We start from the raw sequence: 20,419 nt of genomic DNA, 5'->3' as shown, positions 1-20,419 counted from the left end.
CTACATTTCCTATTCATATTGTAGCACCATACACCATTTGAATTAGTTAAACTTTTATTTCCCCATTTACAAACCAATAGCTAAAAGGTTTTTGAATTTTTATGACAAAAAGCTATATATTACATGCCGGAGTTGAAGAAATCTCTGCTCATATTTAGAAGTAAAAGCCAGGATGCAGTACATTGTAAACAGCAACTGTTAATTTAAAGAAAAAAATAATAATAATAAAAACATTCTCAGGTATCGTCAGCAAATCTGTCGAAAGGATTGAGGGAGGAAGTTTTCCGAGGTGACACTGGTTCAATGCTTTCTTGGTGATGCACTTCAAAATTCAAAGCCTAGTTAACTCTGGAAACTCCTCTGGCAGGCAGGATGATGCTTAGGCCTCTGACCTCATTAACTCTTTATTTGGTAAAAGGCAAATTCTAGAGAAAAGGAAAATGGAATGAGATTGTAGTATTCTACTTTTGCTTCTATTTAATGGACAATACAAAATGCATTAAGATATTCACATACAATAAAATAAGAGCACTACATAGTACCTTGATTATTGTAAATTAGGGCCTGTGTTGACATAATCCGAGCTGTCCCGGTCATCACTGCTATGACTTCCACGGGACAGACCTGTTGAGAAGGAGAAACAAAGAATAAAGACTAGTCTCTTTGTCTGAATCACTTCTACATCTGTCATAAGAGAAAGAGACTCATTTTACCTGAATTCACCTGAAAAAAAAGTGCTACTTTTTATAATTATTGTTTGATAAATTAGAAATCATAGTACATTTTATGATTTTACTTATTTTTGTAATACGTTCTGCTATTCTTGTGTTTGTAAAACACCAGCCCTTTATTTATTTATTTTTTGGCATTTATCAAAGAGCAGCTTGCTTTATATATGTTAAGAACATATATGTATGTTTGTTGGTGAGGAGTGAAAGGCAAAGCAAGTGAAAAGGGAAAGAAAATATACTTTCACTCCTCCCCAGCAAACACGCATATAAAATAAATAAATGCTATTAAACCAAAAACACTTACTTTTTTTTCTCTGGCCTGGAGAATTATTGAAATTTTCATAATCAGGGATGTCTGTAAAATCAGCATACAAAAGATAGGGTTAGGACATGCATTGTAGCGGGGCTTTGTAGTCATTATTTATTTTCAGCATGTAGTACCTGAATCTGATTCTTCCAAATACATCTCATGGTTGATTAGATCTTCTTCCCGTGCACTGACATCGTTATTATCTACATTAATGTAGCATTCTCCTACAAAGTTAGCATCAGCATTGTCATTATAAAAAAGCAATGTATTTATAATGAAGCAAATATGAATAGATTGCTATTCTTGTTTAATCTCAACTCTTCTACCTGAGCTCAGGGATGAAGCTCTGCTGGGTCCCAGAGACTGCGTGTTCGGGGAATCGGGAATAACAGTTCTGGAGAAAAGACATCTTTTTTAGCAGTTTTATATGGATAATGACTCGACTTAAGAATAACTAGTTTAGAACAATTTGTGAAGATTCGTGTTGAGGCACACGCGCTCTTACATGTATTCACTTGTAGGCCGATTACTCTGCTCATCGCCACTCTCTAGAGAAGAGTCACAAATTCAGCAGTGTTCACATGTGTTTCCTCACAAAGAGTTTACAGTTAATCCAAATTCAGCTAAGAATGTGCAAGCTACTCAGAAATACAAAAATTTGTAATTTGATTTCTGACTATGATGATTGACATGAATGATGATTCCCTCCTCACCGTTTTGATTCACATAACTGGCTTGACTTCCAGCTAGGGAGACAAAAACAGAAATGCATGTTTCAGTAATAATGCTCCTTAAATTTTACTTGCATATTACCTTTTATACTAAAATGTAGCTCAAAGTGCTTCACAACTTAAAAAAAACACTACAAAAAAAAAAAAATTACAGTGAAATACATTAAAAGAAAAACTGAAATTAGTTATTATATATATATATATATATATATATATATATATATATATATATATATATATATATATATATGTATTTATTATGTTGTAAAGGTTTGAATTGTAGTAATGGAGCAATAGAGTGGTCAACACTAATGAGTTCTTTTCGCACTGTAATATTTGAGATATTAGACTATTATATTGTCTCACATGCAATGATGAATGTATGTTACTCACTTTCTGAGGGAGGACAGGAGCGCACCTTTGTGACAGTAATAGATGGTGAACCAAGAGAACTGAGGAAAGAGTGTTTATTAACACGCTAAAGAACAGCACAGTCTGTGTGTACAGTATATCTGTGTGTGTGCATGAACTCACTTGGAATGTTGGTAAGGTATAATTCTGGTATGGTCCATATGGGGCGCATCTGAATAATAAGAGATGAGACTATGTATTTATGTAGATATTCATATGAATTATGCAGATACAACAATGTGTGAGTTTTGTTGTGTGTCAGCAGAGGAAAATATATTTACATGTCGACACGGGATGCCGAACCACAAAACCTGATCTGTGTAAAGAGAGACAATGTTGAGCCAACAAACATGTAAAACAATGTCTTCACCTTGGAATTATAAGGTTCTATCTGCATTCTGAGCAGTTTTGAGATTTTGAGCTTTAAAGTTTTTGCATTCCATATAATGATGTGGGATATGGGGAACAAGTCTCTTTTATACATCAGTCCCAAAATCTACACAACTTCAACAAAACGTCACATAATGTAATAAGAATATGTGAATGACAATTTTGACAAAAATGGCAAATAGAAACTTTTAATTAAGGTGACAATATACATATGTAAGAATGCATATATATATATATATAGAGATATATATAAGTGTATATATCTGATCCTGTAAGGCAGAGGCTATGTGAGATTTGATTTCTTACGCTGGGGGGTATTCTGAGTCACTGGACCTCTGATGGATGGATGCTATAAAGGAAATAAAATATAGCCAATAAACAAACTAAATCATCCCATAAGACAAAATGTGTTTTTAATATATAATGTAAACAGTGAAGCTAAATGAAATAAATGTATGAAATTTAAAATATATTTAGTTTCAACCATATAATTCAGAATGTATTTCAGAGGCAAGAAAATACATGTCAGTTTCTGTAATATAGCCTACATTTAGGCTAAATGCAAATATGGATGGAAAAGCCTATCAAGACTAGATTGTTAATGATTTAACGTTTAATAATTTAACATGTGTGAATATATTTTCTTGGACTGGACTATATGGAGGCTAAAGTATATTGATTAATACGCAAATACTTAAAATCATTAATAATTAAATTCTTTTAAAATGTGCATTTCCTCAAATTTATTTTCAAATGTATTGTTGAAAATATAAGCTACAGAAATGGCCCAAAAATACATTTATATATGTTTTTAGGAATTTGGGCTAACAGACCTAGATACTAATAACTGCTGGTCGGCTTCAACCAGCACATACATCCAATATTTCAAATATTTCAAGAATGAGTCATGCATCACCTGTCTCTCTTACTGAGCATGTGCAGACCGGCAATGTGATTAACTGGCCACGGCATTCTGCGCATGCTCAGTAAAAGACAAAAATAGGCGAATAATATTTTTATATTTTTAATTACACGGGTGTGATGTGCGGCACATCAGCAGCTGCTAAATTCAAATCTGGGATCGCTGACTGGAGCTGAGCCAAAGACAGATGCGTTTTTACAGTCCTGCGAATTAAAATAATCATACATGATTCTGTTGAGATTATGAATGCAAAGTCAAATCAGAGGTGTTCAGATAAGTCATCGCTGAAACACCGGTGTTTTCACTGCACGCATTGTTGACTGAATTCTGCTCTCTGGAACTAATTTTTGTGCAGATTACACTAACATTAGTTTACTTTGTCCATCGCCCGGTATAGATCAACTTAAATGATCTATAAAGGTGCAAAATGCATTTACTACACATATTTGAGAAATCCAAGTTGTTTCACTCAGCAGTGCAGCTCCTATCTTTTTGAATTGGAAAACATTAAACTCTACAAAACTGTTCCCCAAGTTTAAGATTAAATTTCATAATTGAAATCACCAACAATCTCACAACTCTCTCATGTTGTTTTACTTTCTCAATATTGAGCTTTGCATCTTCCCCCATTTAAAACTATACAAGTGACACGTCTTTGTATGTATTTATATATGTATGTATATTGTGTGCGTGTGGGTGTGTGTGTGTGTGTGTGATATATATATACACATACAAAGACAAATAAGGACAAAAAACAGGCTGATCTATAGCATATTAAATGGTGGTAGCCTTTTTCACACTCAAGTATTTAACGTGTTGTTGAAAATCAACTTATTTTGGCCCTTTTGGCCTTCCATAACCACATATTCCATAGATCGAATCATGTTGCATGCACTAATAAAAGCCTGACCATGTGTTTGTTGAATTTATCCCTCTGAGAAATTAATTGACCCATTAAAACTGGCATTAAATTCCAGTTCTAATATCAATATGTAGGCTAATAGAAGAATAATGTAGCTATACGAACTGCATATGGCAAATATTTTATAATTCCTGAAATAATTGTTTTCTTCAATTGTTTGCTTCTATGACTGGGTATTTAAAACCGTAATTAAATGATTCTGAGTGAAAACTCACTCGTAAAGTAAGGTCAGGGACTCAGGGGTTCGAGCATTCTGACATGAAAGATGAATCGCGCGCATGATTGGACAGAAAGTGAAGCTTCGTTTGTCATTTGTGACATGATTTTCTACGCTAGCACAAGCCTCACACCGGGGCGTCGTCTGATGTCTTTACTTATTCTCGACACAAGTCTCGGTTCAAATGTCACATCACTGTCGGCTGTAGTGCGTCATGTGTTGAACAGAAAGATGGTTAGAACAGCTCGACTACACAAAACACCTTCTTTAGCTCGGGTATAAATGTTCGTGTTGAATCGTGTAACGTTACATCATACAACTCTTTCACAGGGTTAGTGTTATAGTGGTTCTAAGCCATGTTGTACGGTGAGTTTTACATACATTTGAACTGAAGTATACCACAAACATCCTTTTAAGCATAAAGCTTTGATTAGACAAAAAAATATTGTTATTACACATAAGACTTAGGAGGTCTTACTTGGTTGTTTATGTCCCCAACAGTATGTACAAAGACTGGTTACAAGGATGATTGACAGGAGGAAAGCCCCGCCCACCAACGACAGCAGCGTAGTGGAGTCCATAACTGAGAAGACGATGCGAGAACATTGATTTATATGACATTATCTGGCCATAGCAGAGAGCAACATCATTCTTCTGAATCAGTGGTTTTAGGTTAGTGTGACTGTGACTAAACCAGAGAAATGTTTCCATGCGCTCATTTTGCATAAATGAAGCCGCATATGAAAGGTCAGATGAACTCATTTCATTTGGTTTTGTACCTGTTTTAACTATACAACTGAAAAGACATCAACTTATCATTTTGTTTCTTAATTTTAGCAATAAGTACTGGTCTCTAAAGTCATTAAGATATCTAATCATTTAATACACTGTTCTTAAAAGCGAAGAGCTGCTCTGATCTCCACCATGGACATTTAGTTCTCTTAACTATCTTGCATCTTTGTGGGTTGTTTTCTTGCAGAACTTGGTGTTGATGACAAGTTTGTCTAATAGTCCTTTGTACGTGTATCATCTTGTTTTCCAGTAAAAACATCTTAACATCTATAAAATAGGATACATTTAAACGAGAAGCCAGAGAAGTGATGTATGAGGACTTGTTTTTAGAGAAAAATATTGAATATAAATGTGTTTCTTCAGCTATAACAATTTTAATTCCAAATAATCTTTATTCACAGTTTCAGAAAATAAACTCTCTCACTATTTTGATTGGTCTATTAAAAATGTCAAGAAGTTCATATACTAAATTCTTACAGAGGCATTATATCACAAATTATCTATTGCGTTAGATTTTGTTTTGTGGTGAAATTGCATTTAAAATATTTTTTGTAATAAAATGATGTACTCCCGTGCTAAGGATAATTTCTTAGCTTGCATTTTGGGCACACAATGAAATATTTTCACACTTCGCAAAATAACATGCTATTTACTTTGATTTCTCTTTATTCACACATCATGTCTAATTTTACAACAAAAAAACCCTCCTTTGTTTATATTATTAAAGATTTAAATAAGTAATTTTCAAATTTTGATGATGTATTTTCATGTGTTAAAATGTAAAGTTTGTGTTTGGACATGGCAAAAAAAAATAAAAAATTTAAAAAGCAAGAAATGTAAATTTTGAAAGTATGATTAAAAAAAAAACTTTTCAAGAACATTTTAATGTGACAAAGCAAAACATAAATAATAAATTTCATGAAAAAAAGCATACAAATGTAGTGCTCACTAGTTTTATTACAAATCCGGGACATAAAAGCATTTAAGCTGAAGAAACAGCCTTAAGTGTGTATTTTATCTGATTTTTAGACCATTTTAAATATATAAATACCTTTTTTCTAATAGTAATTTTGCAATACATTATTTATTTGCTTTATAAACACCATCTTCTAATTTGAACACTTAAGTATAACACTCAAACGATAAAATAAACTCCTGATTACTCCAGCATGGATCACATTGTGCATTTTAACGGATACAAAAAAACTCTTCTCTGTAACATTTTAAAAAATCTCTCGAGTGGCCGAAACTTTTCAGTTAAAATGTTTTGCCAGTTTTAATTAGGCAAATTCTCAATCTGCGAAATTTCACTCAGCATCACCTGCCATGCAAGTTTTTACACATCTCTATATATGTGAGCGTGTGGCTGTCTGTGGTTATATTGAGTGCCAGGAAACGGATTTCCTGTATTTTGCAGCGAAAAAACGATGCATTATGAAAGGTTTGGTCCTCACTCTAATCCCAGAGCTGTCAAGTTTTAGAGAACTACTAACCTGAACCCAAAACACAGGGCAAATGGCAGCCTTACCTACATTTTCTTAATCTAAGTACAGGCAAAGTTGCCTTGAGCTACAAACATTACTCTGATAGACATTTCATAGACACTCATGAACTCTTCAATATTATAGTGCACTTTATCATGCACTTTTATTATTCTAAATCCAACAAAATAGGACTCATTTATATGCATAAAATGATTCACATAAGTAATATGGTTGTTCAGAAGTAAAAAAACTCAAAGCGTGCATGTTAATGTAATTGGCTTGACGAAGGACAGTGAATGTGATAATGAGGGTTTTTTTGCGGTTGAAGAACTCTTGACCCTATGATTGTTATCCAACTACAGCCACATTACAAATCAGCATTTAGAGCAAATTAGTAAGTAAATAAATCTATTTGGCGAAACATTATGTTTGATGACTTGCACAGGCAATGTGTTTTGAAACATTTACTGTCTTAATATAAAGTGATCACCCAGAACTGAAGAAGATTAATAATTCTGATAAATTTTCATGGCAATTTGAAACCTTTTGTCAATCAAGTTTGGTGCTAAATGGCATGTTACATATACAGAAGAAACACAAGGTCATCTGCACTGATTGAAATTGACGGTTCATATATTGTAGGATTTCTTCACAGTTTGTAGAAACAAGATTTGTAGAAAAAAGGTTGATTAGCAAAAAAACAAAAAACAGTATGAATGAGTTTTACTGTATTCCAACTCAAGCTCTTTGTATCATAGCACAGAAAACCTTCTCCACAAAACGATGAACCAGTTTTACTTGAAGAAAAAATAAAGTAAAAAGCTTACCAGTATCAGTAGCAGCAATCAGGTCAATCATGAAACCACACGTTCTGCTCAGCAGAAACCTGCAATTAAACTGCCGACCAGTTCACACTCACACACTCACACACACACACTGCAGTTTGTAGAAATCACACCTAGCTCACAGCTCACACTGAAGGTGCCACCATTTTCCTCCCTCACAGCTCACTCCTTGTTCCTCAATTTCTTCCCTTTAGTTCACTTCCCAATCCAAATTTAAGCAATCCCAGTAGTCAGTTGCTTAATGCCAGTTGCTCATATCTGCTGAAGTTATTTCCTTGAGTTTTGTTATTTCATATGAGCTGCTGAGGTGTGTCCTGATCTACTGGGCCTTTGCCGCAAAGAACTTCGCGTTTAGGTTTCTTTCCTCGCTGCTCTTGCTCTCTGCCTCCTCATAGGCTCACCACAGTTAGCATCTTTTTTTCTCTTTTCATCTTTGTAACTGGCTGCGCTCTTGCTCATTTCACCTCCCTCCTCGTCTCATCTCTTATATCTGAAGGTTTGGTTTCTTGCCTGGTTTTCTGCCGCCATGCAGATTTTGTGCATTTTTTTCGTCATTTGTCAGACGTTAGACTCTGAAGATAAAGTCGTTAAGACATTAAACCTTATAGAGTTAGAAAAGCATTATGTTCTCTTTTCAAATTGATTTAGTAGGGTGAGAAACTGACATTTGAACAGTTTTGTGGTGTCCCATTGCTAGATTTACTGTCAAATAATAATTGGTCATTTAAATAATAATAATAACAATCAACAAATGAGTTATAGTTCATGCTATATAATGTTCGTAAATAAAGTGTCACATAACATAGATGCTTCCCTGCAGTTTAACAAGAGAAAGAGAGTAAAATAAAATAATTTATGTATGAATGTTTTCTGATTCAAACTGTGTTGCTTCGTTATGGCGGAGAGTGAGTCATAATTTCTCAATCTTGCCTCCCACTCTTGTGGCATTTTGTGGTGTTCTTGTAACCTACACAAACAAACTACAGGAATGACATATTGCAGGTTCATTGTATTCCCACAAGCACAACATCATCCACCGAATGTTCCACTGCAATGACAACGCGTGCTTCGTTTCAGACTTCAGTGTTCACAATTCATTCACGAGGCTAATTTTCACAGCAAATTTACCAAACAGACCTGCATCTCTAGATCCCACCTACAAACAGGAAACCACAGCAACTGAAAAAACCTTGATCATCGTTCTTGCCACTGCAAAGAGAGAGAGAGCGAGAGAGAACGCAAACTTGCAAGAGACAGTGAGAAAGATGAAGATAAAGCAGAAATAAAATACTCGCCATTATTTCAATGTGCTTTAAGAAGAAATGAGAACCGATTTAAAACAACTTTAACACAAGAAAACTGATTAAAGACAACTTGGATTAGATTTCTCATTTAATTTTTTTTTTTTAAAGGTTACAAAACAAGATTAGCAAGCAATATTTTGCTAATTATTCCAAAAGAATAGCCTGGTAATTTAATTTAATTTATGCATTTAGCAGACGCTTTTATCCAGTGCATTAAAGCTATCAATTTTTACCTATCATGTGTTCCCGGAGAATCGAACCCCCAGCCTTGCGCATGATAGCGCAGTGCTCTACCAATTGAGCTACAGGAACACTGTAGCTTTGGTAAACATCCAAAGCAGAGGGAAGCTGCCTTCATTAAAGAAATGTAAAAAAAAAAAAAAAAAAAAAAAAAAAAAAGTTAAAAGGGCAGATTAAAACGAGCCACAAACCAGACCCTTGCTACATGTAAAAAAGAAAAAAAAGAAAAAAAATATCTGCTTATAGAACATATAATCAAGTTAATATCTGAATCAGGCTACAGTAGCATTAGTGTTTTTTTTTGTTGTGTTTCCTGAAAGACCCCAGAAGCTCAAATGTTAGCATAGAAGAAAAGACTTTAGTTTGCAAAAGCAGATCACATACAGAATTCAGTCCGACTCTGCTAGTTCTTAGTCACAGTCCTGCGTCGATGAAAACAAATGCAACAGAATTCCGAAAGTACCTTTGTTTTAGTTAACTGACTTAAGAACCTATAGTCTGCCAAATCAATCGAGATCCCCTTCAATAAAAACATCTAAAATATAATTTACATGAATCCTAAAACACATCTTCAGGCGTTTCAATAAAAGGTAATGAAATGTTCCCAACATATACCCGCTTTGCTTTTTTTTTTTCCAGGACTACCAGGTAAGATGTTAATGATATTTTTTTTTAGTGCAAAATGTTCCCAAATCAATAACGGTGTTAAGGATATAAACAAAAACATAAGCACAATAAATTACTATAAAACTCCTTATTGTGGAGATAGTCCAATCAGTGTTTGCTGCTCCAGGACTGGCTCTAGCTGCCTGCTCCAATCAGAGTGCTGTTCCCCGTGATGAGAACCATCCAAATCCTTGTGCCATCTCAAATTAAAACACTTGACACTGAGACTTTAGTGGACCTCCCTCTCTTTGGAACAATAATTGGTGCATCATCTGAAAAATAAAAAAAGATATGTCATTATGTTATATTTCCAAACCATCTATAAAGACTATAGTGAGTGAGAATCAAACATGAAGAATTAGCCAAACCCACAAATGGAAATGATGACTTATAACAATTAGTCAGCCTTTTGTTTAATGAAGAGACTGAAAGGAATATTTACAGATTCGTTAAAAAACATGTTTACAGTAATGCACTTGTGACAGCAAGCCACAAAATACCATTGCTAGACCCTGAGGCTGTATTCAACCAGCAGTATTACTTTCAAAATGCCTTCTTAAAAGCAGGAATTATTAGTGGCAATTAAAACCAATCCATCGTAAAATACACAGAATAGAACAAACTTTTTATATATATATATATATATATATATATATATATATATATATATATATATATATATATATATATATATACACATACATATATAGACAATTTATTGAAATAAATATCTAAAAATATAAATATTAAATAAAAACCTTAAGTTTAAGAAATGTTGTCCTTGACAGGTGCATAAATTACTAAAACTTTTACTAAATATAAATACTAAAATAAACTATCAAACATAAATGGGACTTCCAAGGTTGTCATGAAATATGGATGACCTCTAATCTACGACAAGACTGTGATGTCATCAGTGATGTCACGCACCAGAGGGCACATAGTTCTCCGCCAGATGTCGGTCTTTTTCAATGAAGAGGGCCGTGGCGAGGAAGAAAGCTCCACCCACCACAGCCACGAAGGAACACAGCAGGAGTGACATCTGAAGTGAACGAAAGTCCCACATGTATGAATCCGACTTCTTTATTGAGTCCGACACCTTACGAGAAAAAAAAAAAAACACTTTAAAAAGAACTTCGAAAGAATTTTTCTGTGCAACTGTGAGACTGACGTACCACTCCTATGAGGTAAGGGCTGATAGCGTCACCCAGCAAGTGTGAGAGGACAATCTGAAACGCTTCCGCCGTGGAGCGCCGTGTGGGGATCACAACATACTGAGAGAAGAACGAAATGAGAACCATAAAGAAAGAGAAATCATGTTGTTTCAAAAACATATTTCATTAGAACATGAAAGACGACATTTTTAAAGCATTGCAAAAACGTAACTTTTTAACAACACAGAAAGTGTTGAAATTCAATTCATTAAACATGATTCATTTTGTGATTCTGTTAGATTTTGATTTGTAAAAAAAACAAAAAAGAAATCTTGTCCTATTTAGAGTTTGACAATCTAAACACTACGTCCTTGAATGGCAATAACTGTACAACACTCTTCAAACAATTCTATTCGATTTAATCTAAAACCATCTTTACATTGTTCTTTTTAATTGGTAGTGAAAAAATGGGATGAAATGGGAGGAAGGGAAACTCACCAGTAGGATATCCGCAACAACAGCCCAGTTCATAGACAGGAATGTTTCACCCAGGAAGATAAAGATCTGATGGCAACACAAAATGGTTAACCAGCATAAAAGTGCTCTACATTCAACACTAAAGGTCAATATTGCATTGAAAACGCTTTCTGGGAAAAAAAAAATACTTTTTTGGATAAAACAGGGTCAAAGGTGAAGTCAAATGAGTGACTTACATATGTGGCCACAGTGCTAGCCTGAGCAAACATGATGGACAGATAGAGAAAGGGAGCAGCGAGGAGGAGTCCTGCAGCACACACTAATGGATCGGCTCGAGGGGTCCTGGTCCTCAGCTTCTTGCTCGCCTGCACTCCACCTGCTACTCCCAAGATGCCTGACACAACTGTGATGATGCCAAAAATCACACTGCGGGGCGAAAGATATTAGAAGAACATTGTTAGTGCATGTCTTAACGGAACAATATTTACAATACAGCATGTACAAGTGCACTGGTATGTATTGAGAGAGTGAGGTGGGCTGACACCTGTCAGAGTTGTCACAGGGGGCTTTGAAACATGGCTGCTTCTCTCCAGTGAAGACACCCGCTCTGAATAAAAAGGCAGGGGCCCACAGGGCTAGTGATCCTGTCACAAAGGCCACAGTCGTGAAGCCCAACGTGGACAGAAAAAAACTTGGACTGCAACAGAAACGAAGAGGGAAATAGAGAGAGACATTTAGTTCAGAAAAGAAACAATCAGCTATTGGAAATAATTACACAACAAATAACTCAAGAACTATATACTTCCGACTTCTTGCTATATTACACTACAGGTCAAAAGTCTGCAATAATTAAGATTATTAAATTGTTTTGATAGAAGTCTTATGATCATCAAGGCTAAATTCTTTTATCCAATATATAATAAAAAAAAGTAATATTGTGAAATATTAACATTTAAAAGAACTTATCTGTTTGAATATACTATAAATCTAATTTATTGCTGTGGTTGCAAAATTTTCAGCATACTCAAGTCTTCAGTTTCACATGATCCTTGAGAAATCATTCTAATTTGCTGATTTGCTGCTCAAGAAAATTTCTTATTATCAATGTTGAAAACAGTTTTGCTGCATAATATTTTTAAGGAAATTGTGATACACTACCGCTCAATTTCATGTTTTAACATTGATGATAATTATTAATAATAATTGAGCACCAATAACTGATAATAATAACTAAGTAGCAAATCATCATATCAGAATGATTTCTGAAAGACCATGTGACAAAGAAGACTGAAGAAAAGGCTGCTGACAATTCAGCTTTGCATCACAGGAATATTTTAAAATATAATATAGAAAAATGGCATTCGAAATTGCAATATTTCACAATGTTATCAATTAAATACAGCCTTGGTGACCATAAGAGACTTTTTTTAAAAATATGTTAATGATACCAAACTTTTGACTGGTACTATACACACACACACACACACACTTTTTATATGACCCTATTGACTTCCTATACAAAAACTTGCTGAAACATTACTGAAAAATATATTTCTTTAACAGCAGTCACAAAGAGCAGTGGTTATTACCCTTATATCTTTAAAAAAAATCACTTATCATTGTGAGTGATTAGATACTTTATCATTTCCTTGATCATATCAGATAGAGGCTGCAGTCACCATTAATTTCCTGTTAACTGAAGAAAAAACCCTCCACCCTCAATCCAGCAGCATGATCAGATATAGAACATTTCCTTGCATAAAATCTAAGGCAAAGCATGCGCTATATTTATCTACTTCGGGTCCTGATTAGGCGACGACCAGCACATGAACTGTTGTGCTGCTTATCTTTACTTTAGCAAAAAAACAAACAAAAAAAAAAAAAAATAGTAAAAGGGCCTCTTCCCACACTCAAAACTAGTCGTCTGTTGATGAGAGTCTTAAATGATGTCTGGTGGGACGTGGTCCTGTTCCACTTCACATATGCTGAGTGAAAGGGGAGATTTATAATGACAGGACACTTATTTATGACACTTTATTCACCAGGGAGAACACCTCGTTCCGCGCGTCATACGTCATTATGCTATTTCTACGTCACTGCGGATGCACAGTCCTTTCCATTATTTACATGTCCTCTCGCTCGGATTACAAAAGGGATAAACCAACCTTTACAATCCAATCGGAATTTTTGTCGGATCGAGCCAATTCAATCTGATTGACGTGTTTACATGTGCCGTTTTTTTTCTGATTGTGCTTCTAGTCCTATTACGATCGGTTTAGAAAGGTCCATGTAAATGCAGCTACTGACTCACTTCCTGCAGAGTGCTTTGATGTCCGTCATCCAGCTGGTTCTGTGCAGCGTGTGCTCTGGACGAGCTTCGATCGCACCACGCTTCGGTTCCTGAACTACCAAAAACAAGAGGATCACTGCCAGCAGCCCCAGACCAGGGGTCACCTACAAAAACACGCAGAGAGCAAATTAAAGTGAGAATAAGAGTGAGGACACTACAGAGAATTGTTATTATAATTAATCTCCAAATGAGATCGTGGTTAAAGCAATAAGCATGTGTCATGCAATCCACCCAGAGACAGATAAACAGAGAGGTTTGGTGCTGCAAACGTACCCGAAGAGCCCAGTGCCAATCACTAGCCACCTCATTCACCTTTGAGCCCACGATATAACCCAGACCACTGAGGAAAGAAAGCCCAGTAGATCTGAATGAAAATCTGCAGCAGGCCTGGTCCAGCTTATGCTGTCCCTTTAATACAGTCAGCTCTTTAAAATCATGTTTTAGGGGCACAAACTAATGTTCAAAACAAATGTTTTCATTTACATGAGAGTAAAGAAATGACAATGTGCTATCTATTAACAAGGCTGTAAGTACATTTTGGAAATGTATGGTCAAATAATCAATCAATATATGAATCTATTTAATTATTCTCATAAATGTTAAATATCCAAGGACTAGTTCTTTCGCAGAAGTGCTTAACTATAGCAGCCTGAAAACATATAAATGCAGCTTTGTTCGGTGTGGAGAAACTGTAACTGCATGCGGCAGAGTGTGAGAACGCAACCATTCAGTGAATGTGCACAGAGCTTAAGTGTGAATATATCCTAAACACCAGGATTTCCATTGAGTGTATGTTTGTGCATTGTCCCACCTGCCCACTGGGATCGCAAAGTAGAAAATGGAGAGCATGTTGGTCCTCATCTCCTTGACAAACAGGTCAGCGATGATGGTGGGAGCAATGGTGGAGTAACTGGCCTCACCAACACCCACCAGCCCTCGCGTCAACAACAACGCCCAGAAATTCTGAGAGAAGATTTATCTTATTAGTTTTATTCTCCGAATAACACCGTTCAGTATAGAAGACATCGTATCAGAGACTAAAAGCATGAAAGAAACGAAGAAAGTACTGTATGCATTTGCAAAGTCTGAAAGGTTTGACGTAGGACTTACTTCTTTGCCAATGAAGGAGCTGGCTAAAGTCACTAGGGACCAGAAAAAAATTCCCACACACATGATGTACTTCCTGTTATACCTGTCGCCCAGGTATCCAAACACAGGAGCCAAGATCATGTAACTGCAGATGAAGACTAAAAAGGAATAAAGAATCAAAGAGAGTGAAATGTTAATAAATAATTATAATGATGATAAAACGGATCACAGATGGTAAGAATCCACTCGCCTGTCTGAAGTAGCCCTGATTTTCCATCGCTCATGCTGAAGAACTTCTCAATGTCTGGAAGTACACCTGTAAGACAGGAAGTTCACTCTTATCATGATTTATTAAACGACCAGTTAAAATACCATTGCACATTATACGTTTTGCAGAATAAAACAATAATGAAGTCTTTCTATAGATATTTATAAATTAATTTTTGGAACAACAAATATCTTTGCTTTCAACAAGGTCTTTACTACCGATGGAAAAAATATGTTTATATGTTTAAGATTACTGTAAACTAAAACTATTCAAAATAATTTCCCTTAATTGAAATAAAGTGAAAAAAAAAAAATTGGTAGCTGAACTTAATTGTAAAATATACAAATTAAAAACGTTGCAATGGCAATTAACTGAAATAAATATGAAGTTTAATTTATAAAATGACAAAGTATATAAAAAACAACTAAAATTCAAATGGAAATATAAAAAAGCAAGCGGATTTAATTTTTTTGATAAACAATAGTATATAAATAATACTAAAATAACACGCCATCAGACAACAATACCTGAACCTAATATTATTGTATTGTTTGAATTCAAGATGGGATTTAAAAAGCTTCTGATTCAAAAAGAAAAAAAGTAAATCATTTTATTATATCAAATTACTGTCATGTTGTGTATCTTTGTCTTGCGCATTTGATCTGGATTAAAAGGGACCCAGCATTGTATAGCAGCACTGATGCGCTGAAATCTACTAGTGCTGGTTACCTGCCACAGTGAATCTGTCCATATAGTTCAGTAGATTGATGTAGCAGAGTACAACCACGGTCACTTTAGCTCTTCTATCAGACACTCCGCTGGCAGACTCCTCCTCCTCGGGCGGAGGTGAACCCACCCCATTGCCAGTAGGCCCCTCCCCCTCATTATCATCTGAGAAGAAGGGTGTTGTGTCGGCAGAAACATCCGTCAGTGACATCACTGCTGCAGAAAAAGATTAAAGTTGAGGAAGAACAACAAAAAAACAAAGCCAGTGTATAGTTCAAATCAACAGTTTCACATTTACATTTTTCCAATGGGCAGATGCTTTTGACCAAAGCAGATTACACTGCATTTTATCAGTTAAAGGTCCATATTGTCAAAACTGGAACTGCACGGTTTTTTTAATGATAACTGAGGTCTAGGGACTATGTAACTACCATAATAGTTTCAAATCAGTCAATCCACAGTCAAATGCACACATCCCACATAAAGTAGCGGTGCCTTTCCATGAGTGACTTCCAAAAAAAGGTGACGTCAAAACTACTTCAGTCACCACCATGAGCACTGCCCACCGTCCCACCAGACAACATCGCGTCTGTGCCATTGCTGGTCAACAACCCGGAAACATGTCATGAAAATACTGTTCTGTCGATGGATGTTAGAAAACTACATCATTGCACAGGATTCTGAACAAGTTTCATATAACAGACCAGAAGCTAATGTTCATTGATTCGGAAATACCACAGCAATTTAGTTCGAACTTAACCGTCTGTTCTGCACATTTCACAAGTGACTGCTACATCGATCAGAAACAGTTTAATGCCCGTTTAACAGTTTAATTTTCAAAGAAGCTAATCATTAAAGATGCTGCAGTCCTTACACTGTTGGGTCCGACCTCAAACCCTTCAGTAAACTTCTTACACATTTTATGTTACATTATGGAGCCAGCATAATCAGAAATGTAAAGTTTGTAAACTGTTATGCAATGCTAATGTGAACTTACCGTGTCAGTAGGAAAGCAATAGTTACATAGTGGGTTGTGACAGTGAGGAATATTTCCCACCAGTTAATCAAGGTGAAACAACACCAGTTATACTGGTATCACCATGGGGGCAGGGCGTTCCCTCTTTTTCTTGCTTTCCTCACTCATTATGGGAATTTTAATTTCACTTTCAAATAGCGGCAATTCGTAAAGCAATTGTTCGATTTTAGTTTTTTTTGAATTTTCCATCTTTTCCTAGCTTTTAAACAGCTTAAAAGCACCGTGCATATTTTACTTTCACTTTCAAATTAAGTTCGGCATCAATTGCTTGAATGCAACAACAAAATGTAACATCAAACTCAATTTAGCCTATTTATAAAACATAGAACTTTTATTAACAAAACAAATAAAAATACACCATGTTATAGGGCATGCTAAATTATTTTTATTACTACAAAAAAAAAAAATCAAAACAACGGTGGGGGTCGGTGCCGTGTGGGCAAGTGACATAACGAGTGTAGCGCCTTAAAGGGTTATTTCACCCAAATATTAAAATGATGTCATTAATAACTCACCCTCACGTCGTTCAAAACCCGTAAGACCTCCGTTCATCTTCAGAACACAGTTTAAGATATTTTAGATTTGGTCCAAGAGCTCTCAGTCCCTCCATTGAATCTGTGTGTAGGGTATACTGTCCATGTCCAGAAAGGTAAGAAAAATATCATCAAAGCAGTCCATGTGACATCAGAGGGTCAGTTAGAATTTTTTGAAGCATCGAAAATAAATTTTGGTCCAAAAATTGCAAAAAAAATTATGACTTTATTCAACAACAACTGTGTTCCGAAGATGAACGGAGGTCTTACGGGTTTGGAACGACATGAGGGTCATTAATGGCATAATTTTAATATTTGGTAACCCTTTAACAAAGGTATCACCATCAGCACAGTCTATCGCAGCAAGCCTATAATAGCTTACTGCATTTGGTGTTTGAAAAAGAAAAAAAATTAGGTAAGTACAATTCTGAAACATCCTGTTGTAAGCGATTTTGAGGAGGAGGTTGGTTGTCTCCTGTCGCCTTTGATTCAGGGTCGGAGTTCAGCTCAAACATGTAAGCCCAGACAACATTTCCCTCAGCAGTGACCATCATTATAGGTGCTTCTAGTTACCTATCACCAGGCCACAGCAGGCTACAGCATAGATGACCCATCAGTTACCTGTGGTTGGCCTGGCCATGCATCACTCAGAAAACAACAATCCAATCAGAAGAGAGGATCATGAATATTAATTAGACTGGCCAAAATCGACCTGTTCTTAGTAGACTTCCTGAAAGAGGAGCTGTAAAAATATATTAAGATGGTTTTTGCACTTATACTTTAAATATATATTTTTATAAGGACATCAAAACCTAAAATAAAACTCCAGAAAGGTGTAAAATGTGCGTGACCTTTTTTTTTTTGTGCTTTGGGAATGGGATATTGCACGTATACAGATACAAAACTTTTCAGGAACATGGATGGTTTGGTCTACCACAATCAGAGATCATTATGGGAAGCAAAACCAATGACTAACACCCTGTTTTCGAAGCCATAAGGCTTAAAAAAAATAAAAAGACCAAAGTCTATCACTGATTACACAGACTATTGATCACATTCTAATCGCATCCTCACATGAGGATGTACAATGGGGTTCAAAAGTCTTCTGAAACCTGTCAAAATGCTTCTAATTTGCCTTTTTAAAATGAAAACAAACATTTATAATCTAGTTTGTTTGTCAGGAGTTTAGACACACAAGGAAGACAGATGGGGAGGGAAGTAGGCACATGCTCGTGATACGAATTAATCTTAATTCCACAATATCATGTGATTACAGTGATGAAGAAAAACAATATTGAAAGAGAATTTACACTATGAGCTCAGAAAGTTGTGCATGTGTGCACATTTTTTATAAATGATATATGAATGTGAATGTTAAGGTTTAAAACTTTCAAGTGACCAAACCTACACAACTATGTGGGTTAACAAGTCAGAAGTATCCTTATCAACTTTCAATAATGTATATCGAAACTCAGATTATAAACTGAATCCAACTAAAAACAACAACAACAACAACAAAAAACTGTTTTTGCTGACTGATGACATGTGATACTTGATGTTGGCCAATATTAGTCTATGTACAGACATTCAGCTGGTTAGACAACATATTTCACTGACAGTGGTGCCAACAGTAAGTTAATAAATAAATAGTGTTTCCTCAAAACGTGGAAAATCAAAACATTAAATGACAACTATAGAAGAGCCTTTCATTTAACACTGTTTACGGAGGCATGCAAATCCCGAAACATATAGAAAAAAGGCTATGAATCTCTCCCGTATGATATATCCGAGACGTTGTTTACTGCTCTTATAAGCAGTCCTCACGCTTAAATTGTTGTTTAAGTTACCTGGAAAACGCAAAGCGACGTCAGAGGCGTCCTCAGAGCTCTTCTCCTGGACGCTGCTGGGCTCCCTCCGAGTTGTCAAGACGTTTCAGGGGTTTTCTTTACCTTACCTCCTGTGTGGGCATTTTTGAATCTCAGTGGAGGGTCTGAAAGCTAACTGTGCAGTCGACAGACTTTTAGTTGTGTTGCTGATCTACAAACTCAGCACGACGCCATATTGGAATGACGCAGTGCTTCCGCTTCTCAGTCATGTGAGCGGCGCGCCTGCTTCCCCAAGCGTTGTTTTCACCTCACTGCGCAATTTTGAAGGATAAACTCAGGCCAATATAAAACCATGAGTGAAATTGATATTCTGAATTGTGCCCCTAACTAGCATTAAGCAAATGACTAAGAGGCTAACAAAATCACTAGTGAATCTGAACCTTTCATTTCTCTGCTTCTCGTGCTGATGAATGCTGGTACTTTATCATCAGACAACCCATTGTAAAGCAGTGATTAATTGTTAGAGTTGATCAATAACCTGAAATAACACGAGTTCACATGAGTGTGAAGTTAACTTTTGCTGCAATCTAGGTTTTTAACGGAGTTAACGGTTCTGAAAGTGACAAAATACCCCACGCACCCTCATTTTCCTTATCTAATATTTCAGTATAATCTATTAGGCCTATTGTAGGTTTGTTTCTTGGATTGTAAATACTGTGATGCCTACGTTGTCACCACAGTATTTACAATCTAAGGATCAAATGTTGTCCTATTTACAAGTACTTTAGCAATTGCTGTTGGTTTATTTTTATATGTAACTGCTAGAATTGATCCAGTTGATAACTTATTTCCGTTAAGTTGAATTACTTGACATAAATACTTGTGATGTTTTATAAGATAAAAATAGTATGCTCTTAGGATAAAAATACCCCTTTAAAATAACTTCAGGGAGAAAATATTGCCCTTTAGAAAACTGACACAAGTACTACATAAAA

The 20,419-nt window shown here is 35.6% G+C and overlaps 2 protein-coding genes across 3 annotated transcripts; both read right to left on the bottom strand.

The window, feature by feature from the left end:
• Positions 1-36: 36 nt before the first annotated feature.
• On the bottom strand, positions 37-8,755 carry LOC113044053 (uncharacterized). Its single transcript, XM_026203645.1, has 13 exons — positions 7,738-8,755; positions 5,113-5,217; positions 2,880-2,922; positions 2,465-2,499; positions 2,307-2,355; positions 2,166-2,224; positions 1,755-1,787; positions 1,547-1,589; positions 1,368-1,435; positions 1,173-1,265; positions 1,036-1,086; positions 543-624; positions 37-425 (listed from the first exon to the last, which is right to left on the bottom strand). Exons 1-12 carry the CDS (start codon positions 7,766-7,768, stop codon positions 548-550), a joined length of 687 nt encoding a protein of 228 aa, XP_026059430.1. The 5' UTR covers positions 7,769-8,755; the 3' UTR covers positions 37-425; positions 543-547.
• Positions 8,756-9,134: 379 nt separating this feature from the next.
• On the bottom strand, positions 9,135-19,711 carry LOC113044035 (protein spinster homolog 1-like). 2 transcript variants are annotated; one of them, XM_026203634.1, is made up of 13 exons: positions 19,446-19,711; positions 16,033-16,242; positions 15,286-15,351; positions 15,057-15,193; positions 14,758-14,909; positions 14,220-14,286; positions 13,908-14,050; positions 12,141-12,293; positions 11,833-12,022; positions 11,618-11,683; positions 11,141-11,239; positions 10,896-11,064; positions 9,135-10,237 (listed from the first exon to the last, which is right to left on the bottom strand). In XM_026203634.1, the coding sequence occupies exons 2-13, from the start codon at positions 16,238-16,240 to the stop codon at positions 10,167-10,169; spliced, it is 1,521 nt and encodes a 506-aa protein (XP_026059419.1). In that variant the 5' UTR covers positions 16,241-16,242; positions 19,446-19,711; the 3' UTR covers positions 9,135-10,166. The 2 variants fall into 2 exon arrangements, with proteins under 2 accessions (XP_026059419.1, XP_026059414.1); XM_026203629.1 differs by having other exon boundaries at positions 16,033-16,245; positions 19,446-19,710.
• Positions 19,712-20,419: the final 708 nt, after the last annotated feature.

The sequence above is a fragment of the Carassius auratus genome, chromosome 3, assembly GCF_003368295.1.
Source record: "Carassius auratus strain Wakin chromosome 3, ASM336829v1, whole genome shotgun sequence".
Taxonomy (NCBI): Eukaryota; Metazoa; Chordata; class Actinopteri; order Cypriniformes; family Cyprinidae; genus Carassius; species Carassius auratus.
This window is presented reverse-complemented; position numbering and strand designations above follow the sequence as displayed.

Excerpts from the sequence above, each read along its gene's own strand:
- LOC113044053 (XM_026203645.1), bottom strand. The coding sequence starts at position 7,768 with ATGATTGACCTGATTGCTGCTACTGATACTG. Across the intron at positions 5,218-7,737 it reads GATTGCTGCTACTGATACTG|TTATGGACTCCACTACGCTG; the intron begins GTAAGCTTTTTA and ends TCGTCTTCTCAG. Across the intron at positions 625-1,035 it reads TCCAGGCCAGAGAAAAAAAA|GTCTGTCCCGTGGAAGTCAT; the intron begins GTAAGTGTTTTT and ends CCTTCTCAACAG.
- LOC113044035 (XM_026203634.1), bottom strand. The coding sequence starts at position 16,240 with ATGTCACTGACGGATGTTTCTGCCGACACAACACCCTTCTTCTCAGAT. Across the intron at positions 11,240-11,617 it reads TTGTTGCGGATATCCTACTG|TATGTTGTGATCCCCACACG; the intron begins GTGAGTTTCCCT and ends TTCTTCTCTCAG. Across the intron at positions 11,065-11,140 it reads GCCCTTACCTCATAGGAGTG|GTGTCGGACTCAATAAAGAA; the intron begins GTACGTCAGTCT and ends TTTTCTCGTAAG.